General features: G+C 41.9%; 1 protein-coding gene across 1 annotated transcript; it reads left to right on the forward strand.

Annotated features, from left to right (window-relative positions):
- Positions 1 to 1,327: 1,327 nt before the first annotated feature.
- On the forward strand, positions 1,328 to 18,876 carry foxn2a (forkhead box N2a). The gene is made up of 6 exons (XM_029521874.1): positions 1,328 to 1,472; positions 11,062 to 11,639; positions 13,709 to 13,833; positions 14,010 to 14,059; positions 14,696 to 14,764; positions 15,674 to 18,876. Exons 2-6 carry the CDS (start codon positions 11,076 to 11,078, stop codon positions 16,096 to 16,098), a joined length of 1,233 nt encoding a protein of 410 aa, XP_029377734.1. The 5' UTR covers positions 1,328 to 1,472; positions 11,062 to 11,075; the 3' UTR covers positions 16,099 to 18,876.
- The last annotated feature ends 414 nt before the right edge of the window (positions 18,877 to 19,290 follow it).

Genomic DNA, 19,290 nt, shown 5'->3' on the forward strand with positions numbered 1-19,290 from the left:
TCTCATTTGCTAGCTTTGCAACTTTATCATCCCTTTGACTGATACTGGATGGAAAAATGGGGCAGAGTGCTGCTTGCTGGCCCTAAGAATAGCTCTCTGATCCAGAGCAACCTGAGCAAAGGCTCATAAAAACATGAATGAATATCGCAGCATTCACATGCCCCGCTAAAATACTTCAGACATGTTTTCGTTTGACAAATTCATTTGATCACAATTTACTTCATCTTCAAAACAAAAAACAAGATAAGCACAGATTAACAGAAATACTTTTTTGAGGAATCAGTCAAGCACTAACTCTGACACAAAACTGTTCCTACACCACTGCAAAGCCAGTTTGTCCAGTTGAAAGAAGAGGGAAAACAACAGGGTGTGCATCAACACCAGTGCAGAAGTATTTACTACAGCACTGCTGTGGCAGGTATCTAGGTTTGTACACAGTAAAAGCAAACAGAGAGGCTATTAGATCAGTCCACAGAGAGCTACTCAGTGTGCGCTTATGAAATGGAGTGGCTGGGATGAGTAAGGTATCACCATTATGTGAAAGTTACAGTTTGGTGTGAAGTCAGTTGGCCAGTAAAGCTGCACTTAACAGATAGTCTGGAAGGGACACAAAACCGACATGCTGCCTTTCCTGAACTACACTTTTGGCTTAAAAAAAAAATGGAATCCATTCAGTCATAGCTTTGTGCAGATTTGACTTTTTGCACACACGTGCACCTTAGATGAACTGCATCTAGGTGGAAGAAAGGGAGCATTTATTCTTCTCTTTCTCGTCCTATTTCTTTTCTTTCTTTTCACTGTCCGAATGCCCAGGCATCACCCAGCATGGGTCTGTTGTGTATATACACACCACGTTTTCTGCTTCAGTCCCCGTTTACTCCAGGAGGGGCCCCGTGGAGGGTCCGCTATCGTCACGATGCTGGGTGTGGTAACACATCATTTCTCTCCGCCCTGCCTGAGGTGTTTGCAAACCAAATGCCGCGGGAATATACAGTCTCTGTCGTTTTGGATCATTCATGATATTTTTTTTACCCTTAATTTACTATCTAACCTAATAAAATTTAACAGCACAATTTCTCTTTACTCCATAAACCTGTTAAAAATGTAAAAAAAAAAAAAAAAAAAAACCCACTGCCCTCCTCCAGATGACGTTACAAGCAGCTGGCAATGGAAGCGAAAGCACATTGCACGATGCAAAATAGGATGGCGTGCGCGTTCTCGGCGCTCCTGCGCTGCGGCAGTTGCCAGGGGAGATAGGAGGGGAGGGGTTTTGATTGGCTGAAGTGGGCCTGTTGCCATGACGACGGCGAGGGGTTTGGTAGCGTTGCCGTGCGGTGTGTGATCTGCGCACTGCGTGTATGGAGGAAGCAGCTGCTGATCTGATCTCTGACATTGTGTGAGACAGACATCTGAATAAACTGCGCACAGACGTGTCTTTAAACAAACCGCACCGGGGCACGCCGTGCATGATTGTAAGTGTTTGACCGTTTTTATTTCTATTTTATTTTTTTTATTTATTCTTTATTTATTTATTTATTTATTTACTATTTTATTCCCAGTTATTCAGTCATGGTTTGGCAGGGGAGGGTTTGTGTTTCGAGCGATCTAAAAGTAAATGTGGTCAAGTGACTTTGCTTCAGAGCCAGCCAGCATGGCAGATCAAGCGACAGCATGTGGCCACGGCAAGCTAGTGTTAACGTTACTTCTCACTGTCCTGACTCTTTCTTCCTCCAACAGTGGACACGGACATTTACAGCACAGACCACAGGGGTTATCTGTTTATCTGTGAAGATAGCCGTGAACAGTCTGAGATAGTTTAAAAAAAAAAAAATGTTATGCTAACGCTAGCAGTAGATTTACCTCCATTGACCCGTCGAGCGACCGCTAACGCCACTTTTGTCTCCCAGCCGGGTGAGCTAACGTACCCGATGTTACACACAAGACAACTTCTTCAAGACCCAAAAAAGAGAGGTGTAAACAAAAATGTAACGAGGTAAACTGGGCCGAAGATACTTCGTTACGAGTTCTGCGTTGTCGGGAAGTATTGTGCAATTCACTACGACGTTACGTGTAACTTTGTATTCCTCATTGTGTTGCTGGCTGTGTTCGCTTCCCTCGCTGCCTTTTTTAATGTCACGGCGTCTTTTTTAGCGTTTAGCCACAAATTGTGTTAGTTTTTCTGTGATAACAACACTTTCACGTTATTTCCCAGCCCCCCCCCCCACCCAAAAAAAAAAAAAAATCGCGTCTGCTCGTCAAGTTGTTGTAGACGAAGATGTTAAAATGAGTTTTAGTTGCTCTTCGTTCAACACTCGCTTCGTCCCCTGTTTGAGTGTAATCGGTTATTTCATTGTGTAAATATATATATTTGTTTATTTATATATGTATATATACGATATAAAAGGTTGGGAGGCTACACTGGTTTAACTGAGCACATGATGTAATGGATTATCACAAGATTGTCCCAGATACAGAGAGCTCTGCAAACAATGTCAGAGTGTAGGAAAAAATATCTCCGTATAATCCAGATGGATAGACTTAGTATGTTGATGTCGAGTTCATCCTCGTTTACTTAGCTTTTCCACGTGTCTCCATTTGCCTTGTTGTGTCTCTACCTGCTGCCTGCCACTGTGTTGTTTACTGAGCAGGACAGTCCTCATCTTAAACGAAGTTTTGTGATCTGTTTGTTTGTACAAAGTGGCAGAAAAATTGTGACATTACACACAGACTGATATTCCTTTCTTTCACTTTGCTTGTCAGTCGTTCAAATCTTGGTGGTAAGTCCCTTGAGGCAATTTGAGCATTAAGGGATGGAAAAAAGGACAAAAAAAGAAACAGATGTTGTCAGTTTGTTGTTATTTTATTGCCAGGATCTCCTGGTCATGTTGGGGGTCAAACCATCTGTTGTTTTGCTGTTGTTCGTGGTTCTGACATGTATCCACTCCTATATATGTCGTTATGTATAGAAGGCTCTGAAGGGTAAGTACTTTTGCTGCCCAGAATAGACGAGCCTCTGCTAACTTTACTGACATTCATGTCTATAAATAAGACTTGTTGTAACCCACTGATGAAGTTATTGCTGACGTGAAATGGCCATAATCACAACAGGGTACTGAAATATTGTCTCTATATAATATAGAGTTGGATTACTGTTAGTTGTTTTCCATTATATTATTATCTGAAATACTGGAATTGGCTGCTAGCACCCTGTAGTTACCACAGGTAGTCTTGCTGTATGGGTTGAGTTTCTCTTCTACCACAGTAAGGTGAAATCACCTGCAGACAGCCAAGTGTTTGTGTATATTCTTGTCTTGTCTAGGTCTGCTCAAAGCATGATATTTTAAAAGATAACCTACAGACTTTGGTCAACTATAAGTTATGATAACTCACAACTGAAATTCATAATTACTCAACTTGACAATTGAGTTCATTAATCATTATATCATTTGTTGTTTTTTTCTTCACAATCTTGAGGGTAAGCTCTGGGGGCATATTTTGGAAATTCATTTTTATTACATAAGATCTAAGTCTAGACTTTTCATTCAGTCATTCATCTCCTACTGCTTATTTGTTTCCATGTTGCGGGGGATGCTGGAGCCAATCCCAGCTCCCATTGGGCGAGGGCGGGGTACACCCTGGACAGGTTGTCACTCTATCACAGGGCCAACACACAGACGGACAGAGACGAACAACCACTCACCAATTAATCTAAACATACATGTCTTTGGATGTACCTGGAGGGAATCCCACATAAGCAGGGGCAGAACATACGGACTCTGCACAGAAACGTCCCAGGGCTGGGAATCGAATTGTTGCCCCAAAACAAGAAGATTGAGGGTTTACTTAACTAATAGAGGTTTTATCTCACATTTTTGGGATATTTTACACCAGCTGGACACAGTAGTAGTCACACTAGTATGGGATATATCTTGAGCTTCTCTTGATTTCTCTGGGGTCCCACAGTTCATTTTTACAACTTTGTAAACACGCTGCTGCCACTTTTTTTGAAAGGTTGCTTCTTTGTACTTTGGTGGTGACAGAGCGAGCGGATGTATGATAACAATGAAGGAATGTGACAAAAAGGACCACTGGAGCACAGCATTTTTTTTTTTTTTTAAATCAAAGTTTCCTGTTCAGTCATAAAAACACTGTATATAACTTGTAAAACATTTTAATAGGGCATGGTCTTGGTCCAGGGACTGCAGCTTCTGGCTGTTGCCTACTTTCCAAGCAAGAATAACCCAGAATCTGCAGTTGATGGCAATGGTGTTGCCATGTAATCAGTCTTATCACAGAATCGTGTACTCTGACCCAGAGTAAAGGGTAGATTGCGTCCTCAAAAATCTACTATCTACTATGTTCCTTTATAGGTATATCAGTGACTTGGGTTTTAAATTCATCACAAAAGCTGACCCTTTTGGAAACTTCTGTGATTGCTTAACAAAGCCTGAACCTGGTTTCTCAGGAATAGTCTGAAGAGAAAAGATGAAAGATTTATAACCTGCAATTCTCTGAAAACCCCATAATTACCAAGTCATTTGTGACTTTGATTTTCGGTACTGGTGTTAATGGTTGGATCAGCGTAAAGTTTGAATAATTCGTTGATTTCCAAAATAGGGAAGTTGGAAGTGTTTTCTGAGTTTAAGCAGCTGCTTCCCATAATTATGTTGTTGTAACTGAATTGTAGTCTATCAAAGTTGAAAATAGTAAAAAAAACAACAAAACAAAACAACATGATGTAAAGAGGAAAAAAAGCTTTGCCACTCTAATGCTATGTATATATATTTTGGGTAATCAGAAGAGGTTGTTAAATAAAACAATTGCAGCCACTAATCAGTAATCTCCAGCTCTGACTTTTGCCTGTCTGGCCTGTGGAACTGAGTGCCTCATGTTGTTTTGTGGTAGAAGCTGCACATATGTGTCTCATATCACCTGCTCAAAGCCTTAGTGTGTTTTTGAAAGAGGGAAGTCCCCCGGAGTACACAGTTTTCTGTTGTCTTGGTTCTGTGACATTCTGCTGATCAGAGGTGCTGGCCATGAATTTGAGATGCAAATGTAAAATGTCTGAGGCAAGTTGCTGCATCCCTTCTTTAGTTTCACTGGTCATGCTTGCCTGTCCTGATCAGATGATCGACTTGTCTTTTTTTTTTTGTGTGATTTTTTTTTTTTTTTTTTTTTTTTTTTCTCACATCATTTAGCATCTCCCAGGAGATAAGGGAGCTAAATGGCATTTATTTATTTTTATCCTTTAAGCCCTCTATTTTATAGCTGTCACTATTTTACAAATAGGGTCAACTTGTTGTAGATAATGTTATGACAACATCAAAAAGGCAGAACAGGTTGAAATTTGGTTCTGCAAATCTAAAAATACAGTTTCCATTGACTGTTTTTTTGTTTCTTTGACTGGCCACAGTGCTTATGTACTGTGTCTCTGAATGTTTTGAATTTCTGCTTCAGTTTTCCTCTTTAAGCCTGCCCTTGTTTGTCTGAGGTTCCCTATGGGCACTGTTTATATTCCTGTTGTGACGCCTCTCCTTCTACTCTAGCTATTGTTTTATGTTTCTTAATTCTTCACAGTGCTTGTGCGCTGCCCCTCCCACTCTAACCTCCTGACCATCCTCGTGCTTGTCTCCTTTCTGATGGGGTGGACTCAAGATGCGGCCCATTAGGGCCCGGCTCACTGAAAGCAACACTGATGTTACTGTTTCCTTGATGGAGAGAAAGAAAGAGGGAAGCATGGCTGTGTGTCTTGTGCTACAATAGGTCTTTGTCCCATCACCTCAGGCTGAATTAACAGGATCTATTTAATTGATGTCAGTATGACAACAACAACACAGGGTAACCAGTTAGTGTGCAAATTACCAAGATCTTTTCAGATTTGGAGGAGAATTAGATTGCCAGTGCCAGCGTTTTAAAGCCAGCATCAACTGAGGTGCCACAAAATGCAACCAAAAATGTAAAATGCTATTCATCATTAGTACAGCACTGGTTGGGTGTGGATAAATGTAAAATGTATTAGTCCTTTATTAGTCTTATTTGAAATTGAGTTTTACACAGAGCTGTGCGCTTTCTTAACTAAACTTAATGCAGGTGTACAAAATAAAAAGCTCAATTTATAAGAACAGTATCTTGAGTTCTGCTTTTTAAGGGTCTGTCATAGACAAAAGTTAGTCTGTTAGTTATTGACAAAAGAGTTGTTGAAAAATTGTATTAGCATGTAATGTAACACAAAGGTAGTTGACCCTTCATTGCTGCCAAAGAAAGTGCATGGACACCTCAAAACTTTTCCATCTTTTTTTATTTTACTGCCGCTCACTGCATGTCCACGCTTTTGTTGATTTCACTCCCTAAAGAAGCGTCAGTAACTATTTTCACAAAGCAGGGTATAATCCCGTCTGTCTTTATGCTACTTTCTTTAGACTTCCAAGCCGCTTGACTTGGATCCCTCTGACGGACTACATTTATTTATTAGCGTTTGCTATGATTCAGGATGGAGAACCTAACCGGTGGTTTCTTGTAGTATTTACATGGAAAGTAATCTCTTTGAGAGCACATTCCTGGAGGGTCTTATGTTGCTACTTCATCTAAGCTCCAGAAATATAAAAACTTTCTCCTTTCACAGATTTGTGGGGTTTTATTTGGATATGTGGTGAACTAGAGTAGAGCAAATGACTTGAACATTTATGCTTTTGGTAGTTTGAAAGTAATGAGATTGTATCTCGTTGGTGGTGTTTGTACGCTGACCCTACAGCCACATGACCCAGGAGATAAGGTTTCAGTGTTGGCTGGGGGTAGGCATGTACTTTGGAAGGCCTCACCTCTGTTGACTGTCAAAGTGCAGTACTGTGTGCTTGAGTTTGAGAACTCTGTGTGAAGCTAATGTCTTCGATGAACACCACAATCATTACCCATTGTTTTGTATACTTGTTTTCCTCTAACTGTTAGGTGATTGCATCAGCCCATGTGTTTGTCAGCAGTCTATGAGCTACATGCTGGCGGAATTCATAGATTGCCAAAGTAAATACTGCTGGTTTAATAAATGCCACCTTGCTGCTTGGGTCCACTGTTTTGGCTTAGAACAAGTCTAACTGTCTCAGTGTGAAGTCTGAATTTGTTTTCTGAGAATGAACTTCCTCAACAGGCAGGAGGTGTTTCCTTCCCTCCCGATCCTCTGTTTGAAACTGTGAGGTGAATACTGAGCACTTCTGAAACATGACTAGAGCAAAAACAACTGCTCCTTTGTATAAACTGAGTGTGGGGCCAATTGTGACACTTTGTATAAGTTTGTTCTTTTGGTTCCACCTCAGACGCTGGCCAGATAATTTTTATCCACTGAGTATTTTTATTTAAACATGAATCACTCAGACAGTTTGCTCGCCTCAAATAGTGACTGCTTTATTTGTTATGGCATGATTTTACCCTCCCATAAAATAAAAGAGTGCTACTTGGCCACCTTGCTCTGGATCAACCTCTTTCTCTATCCTTGTCTCTCCCACTCTAACTCAGCCCCGCTTTGTCTCATTCATGGTTCTAGCGCTCCAGCCAGACCGGATAGTCACCTAAATATCAGTTAGAGTTTCAAATAACAGCCACTTGCTATGGGGCTGTGTGACACACCTTTGTGTATCTATTACAGAGGTGTAACTGGTTTGTGTCAACTGGTTTATTTCTTGTGAGGAGGGTGTGGTGTGAGTACGTAAATGCAGTTACAAGACTGAAAATCCGTAGGGTTTTGCAATCTTGTGTTTGTGACGTCAAATAGTGAAATGATTTTTTCATTTTAATTGATAGAATAGCTTGTTGGTTTATACATTATTGTGAAAGTATCCCTTAATGGCACTTTGTGTCAGTAGCACCATGACATCCAGGTTGGCTCTGGTCTGTTTCGCTTCTCTTTGTCAAACAGGTTTGTGGAGAACAGCAGCAGACTGCTGGCCTCAGCATTTTCCGCCTGTATTGATCTCCCCACATTAGCTCTCTCTTCATGCACAGACATGAGCACAATTGCTTCCCTTACAACATTGGCTGCCGTGGCAACTGAGTCCTGATTGTGAGACTGGCTCCTAAAAACATCTCAAACCAGGACCTCTTCATTTCGATGCCGCCATCATCTCCTTTACATTCCCCCGTACAAATATGACACATCAACGGCTTGATTTGCCACTTAAAGCTATCTCCATATGTCTTTGTGTATTTTTGAATAGGCTAAGTGCTTAACAGGATAAAAGAGCAGTTTGAAAGGGGGGGAAATGTGCCTTGGCACCTGCTGTTAGTGCCTGCCTGTTTGCACATGAATATGATGAGGCTGGCGGTGCGCTGGGCTATTTAAATTGCAGATGAGCCATCAGGTCAGCACCATTGCAGCTTTGGTGTGTTTTCAGGGATGAGTTGCAGTCAACAGGCCAGTCCGACTTATTAGCTTCCTCTCCCCTCTCCTCTCTTTACACACTAGCGTCCCATTATCCATCGAATTCCCAGCCGCCTCTCTTTGATGCCTTTTCATAAGAGCAACGATAACTGCGATCATTGCTACAGCAGTGGTAATTGACCAGCTGCAATCATGGTAAAACACTTCCTGTGTTTGGCTGGATGCAAGGCTGCGTTCTCATCTGTCCACCCCGCCTCTGTTGATATTCAAATGATGGGTCTTCTGGAGGAACTATTCAAAAGAGGATAACTACTCTCTGGCACCGAAAGGCCGAGCAGAGAGGTCAGGACTGTGAAGTTGGACTAAGGGGAAGCTCTCCTGTACTTTTAAGGTTAAACAGTGGTCTCACTCTTTACCCTGCCTAGGACTCCTTTTCATTGCCCAGCTTGTAAAATTTACAGGCAGTCATTTGGCCACGCCCTTTAAGCAAATGAAAACCTGAGGCCACACCTGTGTTCATAGCACCAAACTCTCTGTCGGCTACACAGTTTCCATTTAACTATATTTTGAAACCCTCTCGCTCATCCTTTCTGTCTCTCTCCCATCAACAAATTTACAGTTAACTGTGCCTAATGGCAATTTTGTCTAAAACTGTAGAGTTGTCTCCAATTTATCCTCTTTGTATTTCCAAATTCATTCAGAGTAGGAATATCTTGTGTTTTGTTCTCTTGAGCAGCATTTTTCTTTAAACACAAAAGGACAGCTCTCTATCTTTCTTCTTCTTTGATCTACTTTGCTGAGAGCTGTTGAATCCTTGACCAAGGATAATTTCCATAGCCTACATCATGACCTACTGAGTCTCAGCTGCCTCTCCCACTGTCTTCCTCTCAGTCTCATAGTTTCTCTTTCACTGTTCTTGTCTTGCTCTCCTTCCTTAAAAAGGATTTCCCTATTGTTATACCTCTTCCTATGTTCGCTCTGCCTGTCCCTTTACTTATGACCTGGAAAGCTCTTTGACTTTCAGGATTGCAGAATAACATGGTACACAAGGACATTTGAATGGTGTGCTGACAAATGGAAACACAAACAAAAGAGGATTGACAGAGGGAATGTGGGTCAAAATTTTGCATGATGCCATCTATAGAACAGGTGAAGTGCTTTTAAGACTATAGAAAGTCACTCTGCTGTATGTTTTCCATACAGTTACAGAGTTAAGTGGTCATTTGTATAAATGCACTAATGCCTCCCATTCTCCCTCTTGTCTTCGATGACTGGCTTTAACAAACTGTGTGTGTGTGTGTGTGTGTGTGTGTGTGTGTGTGTGTGTGTGTGTGTGTGTGTGTGCGTGCGTGCGTGCGTGTGTGTGCGCTCTCTCCCCCTCTCGCTTCCCCTCCCGTCTTTTCTACTGCACAAGCACTCTCAAGTTTGACCCAGTTCCTATCCCAGAAATGAAAAGATACACAAATTTACCACAGTGTAAAGTGCCTTTGCCTCTCCTGGCTACTGAACCCTACTCTTTTCTTGGTCAGGATCACAAGCATCCAGGACCACCATCCAGAACCCGAGACATCTGGTGTCTACACACGTGGGTGCAGGAGGAGGATTTTGTCCCAGGGGTGTGGAGGTTGGGGGTGGCAATCCAGTGGTCAGCGTGGCAGAGCCAGCCATCATGGATTACTTATTTTCTTGTTTGTGGGATTTCTGCTCTTAATTGAAGTCACTGCATGGTTGTCATGGTGACACTCAGGACATAAAGCTTGTTGTTAGCAGAGCCAAAGAGTGATCTCTTTGTGCTTTTGGCCTCTCCAAGTAGTCTGCACAGCCATAGCAAAAAAGCGGTAAAATCACAGGTGTGTTTGTAGACAGGATGCAGTGAAATGTTAAGTTTTAGGCCATGACACTTGGACATATCTCTTTCTGTGCCAGTGCTTACAATAATTTCTTTGTTTTGCTTAACTCAGTGCGTTATGTTTGATAGGATCAATGTCACTGGATGAGGCAACACGCTTTGTCTCTGCTCATATAAAAACAAGTGTCATTGTCTTACTTATAAGAGTACTCAGGTGGAATTGGTTAATGATACAGGGTTCCCGGCAATATTGAATTTCCTGCTGCTGTTAAATGATGGACAACTTCGGGGCTGTAGACTCTTCACACTACTTTGTATGTGACAAATTAGATTTGATCCGAGCAGAATGCAGATCAGTCTGTAAGAGCCATCCACTCTGTAAGACAGATGCTTTCCACTCATTCCTGCAGTTGTTGGATGGTTTCAAGCTCATTTACACATAACGAGCAGTTGGGTCTTGTCTCAAACGAGGTGGGCGTCGAGGAGTGGAGCCTTAAGTCGGTTCAGTAGCTTGAGAGGACCTCCTCAAAGCTCCTCGGCTGGATTCAAGAGGCTGGTGGGGACGGGCGGGGGGGAGTGAGAATTGCTCTGTCCTTACCAGGCACGGAGGAGAGGGGCAATAAGAGGGTCAGGAATTGAAATAGAGGCAGACAGGCTTCACTACAGGGGGTGTGCCCTCAGGGAAAACATAAGAGAACAAGGTCAATGCTTGGAAGTGCACATCACTGAATGCCATATCCAGTTATTTCATGTCAACTTTCTTTGAAAATCAAGGCACCCTGGTTTTTGCTGTGAGTAAGCTGTGCAACATTAATAACCCCTCTCTCTCTCTCTCTCTCTCCAGACCTCTTTGATTTAATGGGTCCAATCATTGGGATGTCACCAGATAAGAAAACGGAAATTCCGGGTATGCAAGAAGAGCGAACGGGGCTGAGAGGTGTCTGTGGTGTAGGAACACTGCCTGAGGCGGAGTGTGCCTCCAGTCCGCTGGCAACGAGCGTGGATCGCACCGGAGGTACAGAGGATGAGGAGCTTACCAACCTCAACTGGCTCCATGAAAATCTGCTCCAGAACTTCACACTGGGAGGTCCTGAAGCTCAGCCCAGTGGCAGCCCCCTTTTCGACATAGAGGGAGACTACGGGTCCAGCCAGGGTCCATCATCCTCATCCTCATCCTCATCACACAGCAGAGGCAGGGAGCGGGACTCTTTGAAGTCTAAGCCCCCATTCTCATTTTCGCTCCTCATCTACATGGCAATTGAGCAGTCTCCTAGCAAGTCTCTACCTGTAAAAGAAATATATGGCTGGATTCTTGAGCACTTCCCTTATTTCTCTAATGCTCCCACTGGCTGGAAGAACTCAGTTCGTCATAACTTGTCCCTGAACAAATGTTTCCGCAAGGTTGAAAGGAGTTTGGGAAAGGTAGGTTATCAAATTGTGTCCTATCTTTCATACTCTAACTGCACAGTTAAAGTGTGCCTTTTGAATTTGTTGCCACCAGTATATCTCGATATGATATGCAAATTTCCTGAGAATTTGTTTGCTTGTTTATCAACACACTGTTTATGAACAGTGTGTTGCAGTGTGAAGCTGCAGTGTTTTTCGTGTGACAGTGTGCAAGACTAACGCCACTGCAGGAACCTCTGACTCTGCTGTGATAAGGGTGGAATCCAGTCAAGGTCACAGATACTCCCTCAGAGGAAATGCAAACACAGCACACTAAGATAGGACTTTATCTCCTGTAACACTACTAAGGTAGTGTAACTGTTTAAACCAGCGAGCAAAGCATCCTGCAGTTTAAAACCTTAATGTCCTGCAGTGAGAAGGAAGTAAACATGATCCAAACGTAAGCAAATATGAGTTTGTAGGAAGAATCTCAGGCAACCTAGTTCTGCCAGAATTGTATTTCTGTCATGTTAGCACAAACAAAATGGAGAAGTGGGCCTTACTGTATGCTTATGCTTTGTGACAAAAGGTTAAACACATTCTGCGTATCCTGAAAAACACTCTTGTGAAATGAATAGGATGTGAGTAAAACACTGCTCGTGAAATCGTTGATTTATTTCCTAATGGTTGTGTTTCCATGCGGCATTCCAGTGTTTTTGTGTTCAAAAATGTGTCAAGGAACAAAAGATGGAGGTAGTGCTTAAATGGGAACTTGCCGTTCCCTGGGAATGTGATTTCAAATGATTTTGTTAAGATCGGTAGTAAAGATAATACCGAAGATAAAAAGTTAAAACCTTTTTTGTGAGTTTAATACTTCATCAGGACTGTGGTGGTTTGATGACATTAGACTTAGGATGCCAACACATTTCCAGGATTACCTGTGTCAAACATACATACGCAACCTAATTTGCATGTCACTATAACTAATCCAGGGAGTGAGACGATGGTAGCCATATTGAGCTTCAGTATGAGTTCAGACCTGTGACCGGCAGAGCCCGCGGTGCCAAGGCTGTGCCTGGCTAAGACCTGATATTTTCCCACCACGGGAGGGGATGGTGGTTTAATGCTCGGCGAGTGGCAATACGGTACGGTGCAGGCCGCTCAGCATGCAGGTGCACAGCATGAGCCCTTCTTCTGCTGAGAGACCAGCACCAGTTTCACATGACACACTGGCTGGTGGTTTCCGTTACCATGGCGACATTTCCTTCTTCCTGCATCAGGGCTGGTTTGTAATCTGAGTCAAGGTTATTCTCCTCCCTCCCTCCCTCCCTCTCTCCCTCACTCTATTCTCCTCCCAGAATGGGCAAGAATACGCCACCATCAGATAAACTGACAGTTAACACACTTCTGCTCACATCACCAACAGACAAAGCCTTTCCCTGCATAGTGCCATGGAGCAATTATTTCCTCCTTCAGTTGAAGCTGTTAAGGAATTATTTCTAATGTATTTTTCCACTGTTTTGTTCCTGACACAGAGATTCTCTCACAACTAGTTCTTTTAGAGTTTTTACCTTTTGTGACTAAATGAGTTTTGCATTAATGAAATGTGACAGATCACTATGCTAGCAACAGTGCAATCCACTGTGTCACATATTTTAAGATGTTTCAGAATGTAAGAGCTTCTCACAAAAAACATCTGCACATAATATATGTTGTCATTGTTTAGATAAAGATAGAGGTAAATAATAAAGCCAGTGTAAAAGCTGGCAGATGTGAATATAAAGAATTGATGATTTTATGTAATGAAAACATCTGCTTTGCTAATGTATAATGCTTCATAAATACAGTATTTAGACATGGCCTTCTTTGTTTCCAGGAAAGCTCAACTTGGATTTCATTTAATAATAAGCAAAGCAATGAGACCAGCTGCCAAATGAACCCATACTATTTCTTTAAAACTTGCGCTTGATGGTCTGAGAGTATGGCTTTTCCTTTTCAATATAGGAATATCTCGGTTTACAGTGAATCAAAATTCCTCTCAGTTTGTTGCCACAGGTTTCTCACTTTGGTTGAAGACGTTTGACTGTCCCTGCTCTTTCCCACAGGCCAATGGAAAAGGTTCTCTCTGGTGTGTTGACCCTGAGTATCGCCCCAACCTGATACAAGCCCTTAAGAAGCAGCACTTCCCTGCCGCACATGCCTTCTGCACACCACCCGCCTCCCCACCCAGGTAAAGCACCAGTCACTTTCCTGGAAGTGGGAGTTTGTATTTGGAACACCAGCTTTGTCTGTGCTACAGGAATATTACTGAACAGAGATGACATTCACAGAAATAAAAAGATTGAGATTTTCCTTACAATTCCTTGGGAAATTCATGTCTTCATGTCTTTTGTGCACCTTCCACAGTGCCTCCTCACCCCCCCGCCATCTCTTTCTACAAGGCTGCTCATTCAAAGGTGAGAGAGAAGCAAACTACCTCAGTTTTTGTATTTGGAAGTACAATAAAAGCTGCCAGTAGAAGTAGAGAAAATCCAATCAGTGTAGTTTTTTTTTACCTTGTGTTTGTGCAGTATTTTGAGTGTGTTGCCTTTGCACATTTCAGTCCCAGAACATTCAGCATCACTGTGCTTTTACCCTCAACTCTTGGTTTGATTTGTTGTTTTCAAGTCATTGATGCCTCATGCAGACCATAATGTTGAGAACTCCCAGTCAAGGTCTCAGCCTCCTCTTCCCCCCTCTGCCCCTTGGATTTGTAACCTTGACGACAGGCAGAGGTTCTGCTGGTGCTGAGTGTCGTGCACTCAGTCTCACTGTAATCATTAATAATTTAGATTCCCAGAAGTGAGCTATAAAGCTTTCAGACACTTTGTCAGGTCTGAAAAGATCTGATGCAGTCTTTCAATAACAGTGGCTAGAAATGATCCTCTGGTTGTTTTGGTGATTCTGCTACATTCAGTGCCATTCAGTAAACACTGTCCCCAGTTTAAAATGACTTTAACTGCCCAGTCCTCACAGTCCTGGTAGAGAGATGCCATGCTACCATGCTTTCACACCTTAGGACTGACCATCGTGCATGTTCTCTCCTCTTCCAGAGTCTGACATTGATGCTGCCACTGCCATGATGCTCTTAAACTCTGCCCCTGGGCACCACGTTGACCCATGTAAGAGAATCCACCAGCAGCCATACATTCACCTGCTCTTCCAACTTTCTGTCTCCTACCCCTTACATACCCCCATGTCATTGCTTGAGTCTTCTGTTATTTTGTGTGCTTTAATTTATTACACATGTCAATACAATTTTGGTTCTGGCACAGGAACAGTTTCAAAAATAATACTTAAACATGATTGAGCATAATCTGGGAAATCCTACAGCGGCAGCTGGTTAGAGTAGCTCATTGAGTAACATGTTATATGTTAGATGTTGTCTGTTTATTCCGTGCAAAACATCAAGTGTTAGAAATATTCCCTGTTTTATGGGGAACTGTATTATGTGCTGGATAGGAAATGACTTGTCCAAAAAATCTCATCTCACTAAGTATCTCCCAAAATTGTCGACCTTTTATCGTATGATTAGTTAATAATTTGATAAAGATCTTTTTTCCAATCCAAATTCATTCTGTTAATGCTTACACTTGAGATTAGATTAGAATTTATTTCGTTTATTTGATTAATTACTTGCAAAAGCCCTTGAAAGACCATTTAGTTTGAGTGGCTTTGGCTAATGCTTTACTTTCCTCATCTGTGTTGGTTCTGCTTGAACATGCAGGCAACAAGATATTTTTGAATCAGGTTTTCCCAGTTGGGAAAAGATTGATCTTAGTTCTGCTTTATACTTGTAAACAAAGCAGGCTAAATTCATATTGTGAAGTGCACTGTAATTTCTGCTTTTTCTTCTGTGAGGGAAAAAAAAAAAAAAAAGGGCAGTTCACCATATGGTTTCCCGGGTACAGTCTGCAAAATTTGTCTCACGTGACTATAACATGCAACATTTGTCATGTACTAACAAGCCTGTCAACCATGCTCATGTAATTGAACGCATACTAATCACTTTGTCCATCTGCTCTCCTCAGGCAATTCTGACAGTCCACTGGACCTCTCCAGACCTGACTCCGTTCTGGTGAGCAGTGATCCAAAGCAGGACCACAACTACAGCAGCGTAGCTCTGCAGCGCTGTTCTTCCCGCTCCTCCTCCTCATCTCTCTCCTCCCTGGATGAAGGAACCTTTGATCGTAGGCAGTCCCACCGTGCCGGCAGTGAGGGCTTCCACAGCGATGAGGACTCCGACCTCTGGGACGAAAGGGGTGTCCTACAGACTTCTCGGCGTCCACCCGCCATCAAGTGGCCTGCTGGCAAGAGGGCGCGACGCGAGGTCAAGCCAGAGTTGGATGAGGAGCTGAAAGAAGCCGCTGGCTCCTTGCTGCACCTTGCTGGTATACGCAGTTGCTTGGAGGGCTCCAAACGTACTGTCAAGAGCACAAAACTTAACAGGAAATGAGTTTTTCTTTTTCTTTTTTTGCCCCCCCATCAGACTCCGGACCCTGTGAACCCTGACCCCTGATCGTGTGTCCAAGTGTGCCTCCTTCTCCTTATCTGATCGTTCATTGGCCATTCTGAGCCTTTACTTTTTTTTGGGAATATCCCTGTCCAATAACACAAATGGCAATAGTATCGTTCACACAGGAGAACAAAGCCATATAGAGACTTTTGTAACTTGGGGGTAACTGCTTGGGGTGGGTGTTTGGGCTGTGGAGAACCATTAAGATACCTATCCAAAATCACCTGCCTGCTTCTGTCGGACTGGGAGATGATGCTTCAATTTTTTTTTTTTCCTCTGAAAGACAAAATGGGAAAAGCTGAAGGTTTTATAACTCAAAGCGTTGCATGCTTCCTCCTCAAACCTGTATCCTCTTCCAAGTGAATCTATTTATGAAGCAAATGAGTGCATGTTTGTAACAGACAAAATCTAACCTCCTGGTGTTATCACTTCTCCCTTTTTGTGCTAAAGAAGAAAATGCCACTGTTTTTGAAAGGAATTCTTGCTCTATGAATCCTCTTGAAAGAGAGATGCAATAATTAATCCACAACTTTTAGACATTAATTCCACGTTGGCAGTTTTCAGAGTCGAGTATGCTAGTTAAACTTTACAGTTAAGAGAATGAATGAATGGAGTAGTATTATGATCTTGTTATGTGATAAATTTATTACATACAAACTCTCTTTCAGGATTATCAAGATGTGGAAATAGTATTACTCTGCCACTGCCAAATTTAGTTACAAAGTTAGCTATACTATTTCGCTGACTTTCGTATGGCTTTTCCAGTGCCATCCAAATTAATTTTTTTTTTTTTTTTTAAGATCTACTCCTGTAAGCCCCCTTCATTCATCAGTGTGTTGTTTTTTTTTTTTTTTTTACATTTATTGTGGCGATGCAGAACATTATTCTCATGTTTGGTGACAGCCTATGCAAAGTGAACATCTGCCACGGAGTACCAGATGTTCACTGTGTGCTTATAGGTTACCCTCCATAGATCTTATTTTATTTTTGTGTGCGTGTGTGTGTATCATAGTGCATGTCGACTTTGGCCTGAGATGATGGTCACGAGAAGAAAAAGACTGGAATGGTGAGACTACGCTCTTCTTCTGGCAAATTAGTCATTCCACTCTAGAATACGAGTGGTGTACTGACGGATCTCCTCGCTACAGCTGTTATTGTAAGGCTGCCTGGTAATCTGCCTGCTTCTGATCCTTTTGAAAGCAGAGCTGGTCAGGATCAGGAACGGACAGTGAATTACTACAGCTTCTTGCACCATATTAGGGTTTTCAGTTTGATTATACCCCTGTGTTCTCCATGTTATATATATTTTTTTCTGCTCATTTCCTTATCCTGTGGTCGAGCTCACCTACAGCTTGAGGGACAGTGTTTTTGACTTGGTTCAGGAAAACAAACAATCCAGAGCTTAGAGCATATTAAAGTGCAAATAAGCAGAGGGGGACACCACATTCACACCCAGAAAAGTGTGAACTTTCCATGTGTAGTCACTCGCAAGCGAGATATCAAGAACCTGCACTGTTGCTCCTGCGTAGTGTCCTCGCCTCTTGCTGGCCATTGGTGTTTTTCGTTCTTTCTTCTTAGAACAAAATCAGGAAGTGCACACTCTCTTCTCAAGCTGTGAAATGGAGTGTTTATTGTCAGTTGATTGCATGCAGTTCACTGAGGGGGAAGTTGCAAGCCACTTGTGTTTAAGAAAAAACAAAAAGGCCAATAATCTCATCTGCGGCGCACAGTCCAAGGTAGCATGGAAGCGCGCAAAGCTAACAAACTGAAAATATTTCTTCCCAAAGTACTTGACCACATTATGTCACTGTGATTGTTGGTATAGCATGCATCCTCAGTGCCAAACCTTTTCTTGTGCCACTGATGTAAAACTGCAAAGGGCCACATCACTATATTCCCCTGCTGCCACAATGTAAATGTAATTTAGAACGGCAATGCCCTAGTTTTCTGAATCATCCCTAACAGGAAATGGGAGAGGACTCTGGTCAGTACAGTGACTTAACCAATCATTTTGGTTTATTTTTGTCTCTTTAGAGTCGGAACTGTTGTTACTAGAGAAAACTTCAGTTCTCAGAAGTAATACTTGGATACACTGGTTTTATTTAGCTGTGAAAAAAAGAACAAATTATTGTTCATTAATCATCACCTTATTTATGACGTTAATTTATGGGATTATTGAATGCAAACTCTATCAAACACTGGTCATTTGATAAAAATGACTGGGCACTTTTTTTTCCTCCCTCTGTGAACTCCTCTTTATAAGTATTTTGATTTCCTCCCTTATTTTACAGCAATACTTTTTTTTCCCCTTCACTATTTATAGTGATTACATATGCCAATATCTATTGTCTTTAGAGCGGGTTTTTGTTTTAACCATGACTGCCAGGTTCTCTTGATGTTTTGTTTTGCTTTTTGTTAGAACACAGTTAATTAACATTGATCCTGAAACCTTTTGTTGCCAAAATTGATGTACAGCCGGGGTTTAAAATGAAAGAGAGGCACACATTCCCCGTGTACTGTAGAACTTCTCTGAGGCTAATTTAATTATTTTTACATTTGTCACATGTATTGTTTTATATTTTAGATATTATGACTAAGTAGTGACAAAAAAGATTAGTTCTTGATCTCATCACTGATGAAGAAAAAAAAAAAAGACTGCCGCTCCTAACTCAAGCTTCCAGGTGTCACTATCAGATTTTGAATTGTTTTACTGGAGAACTGGATCAGACTAAGTCAGTCCCCAGACTGCTGCTGTTTAGTTTTAGACCCCACATTTCTGGAGAAAATTATGGACAGACATGTAAAGGTAAATCTCACTTATTCTTTCTGTAGCACTTGCAAAAGAAAAGTTACAGTATTCTCAAAGTGACAATAAGTGTGTGGTCAAGCTACCTAAACGTGTCGGGGTCCCAGGACTTAAAACCCAGCTGCACAGCAGCTGTGATTGAAAACTGATTATGTGATTCTCTAAATTCTATTGCAGTTCCTATGGGTATAATGAACATTTTGTTGCATTTGATAAAGCTGCCAACCCAGTATCTTTTTGTGTCAGTTGTCTGCCATGTCTGTTAGACCGACACACCTTTTGGTTTTTGTATGCTAACCTCTGTTGATAAAATGTTTATAAGATTT

Source organism: Echeneis naucrates, chromosome 15 (genome assembly GCF_900963305.1).
Source record: "Echeneis naucrates chromosome 15, fEcheNa1.1, whole genome shotgun sequence".
Taxonomy (NCBI): domain Eukaryota; kingdom Metazoa; phylum Chordata; class Actinopteri; order Carangiformes; family Echeneidae; genus Echeneis; species Echeneis naucrates.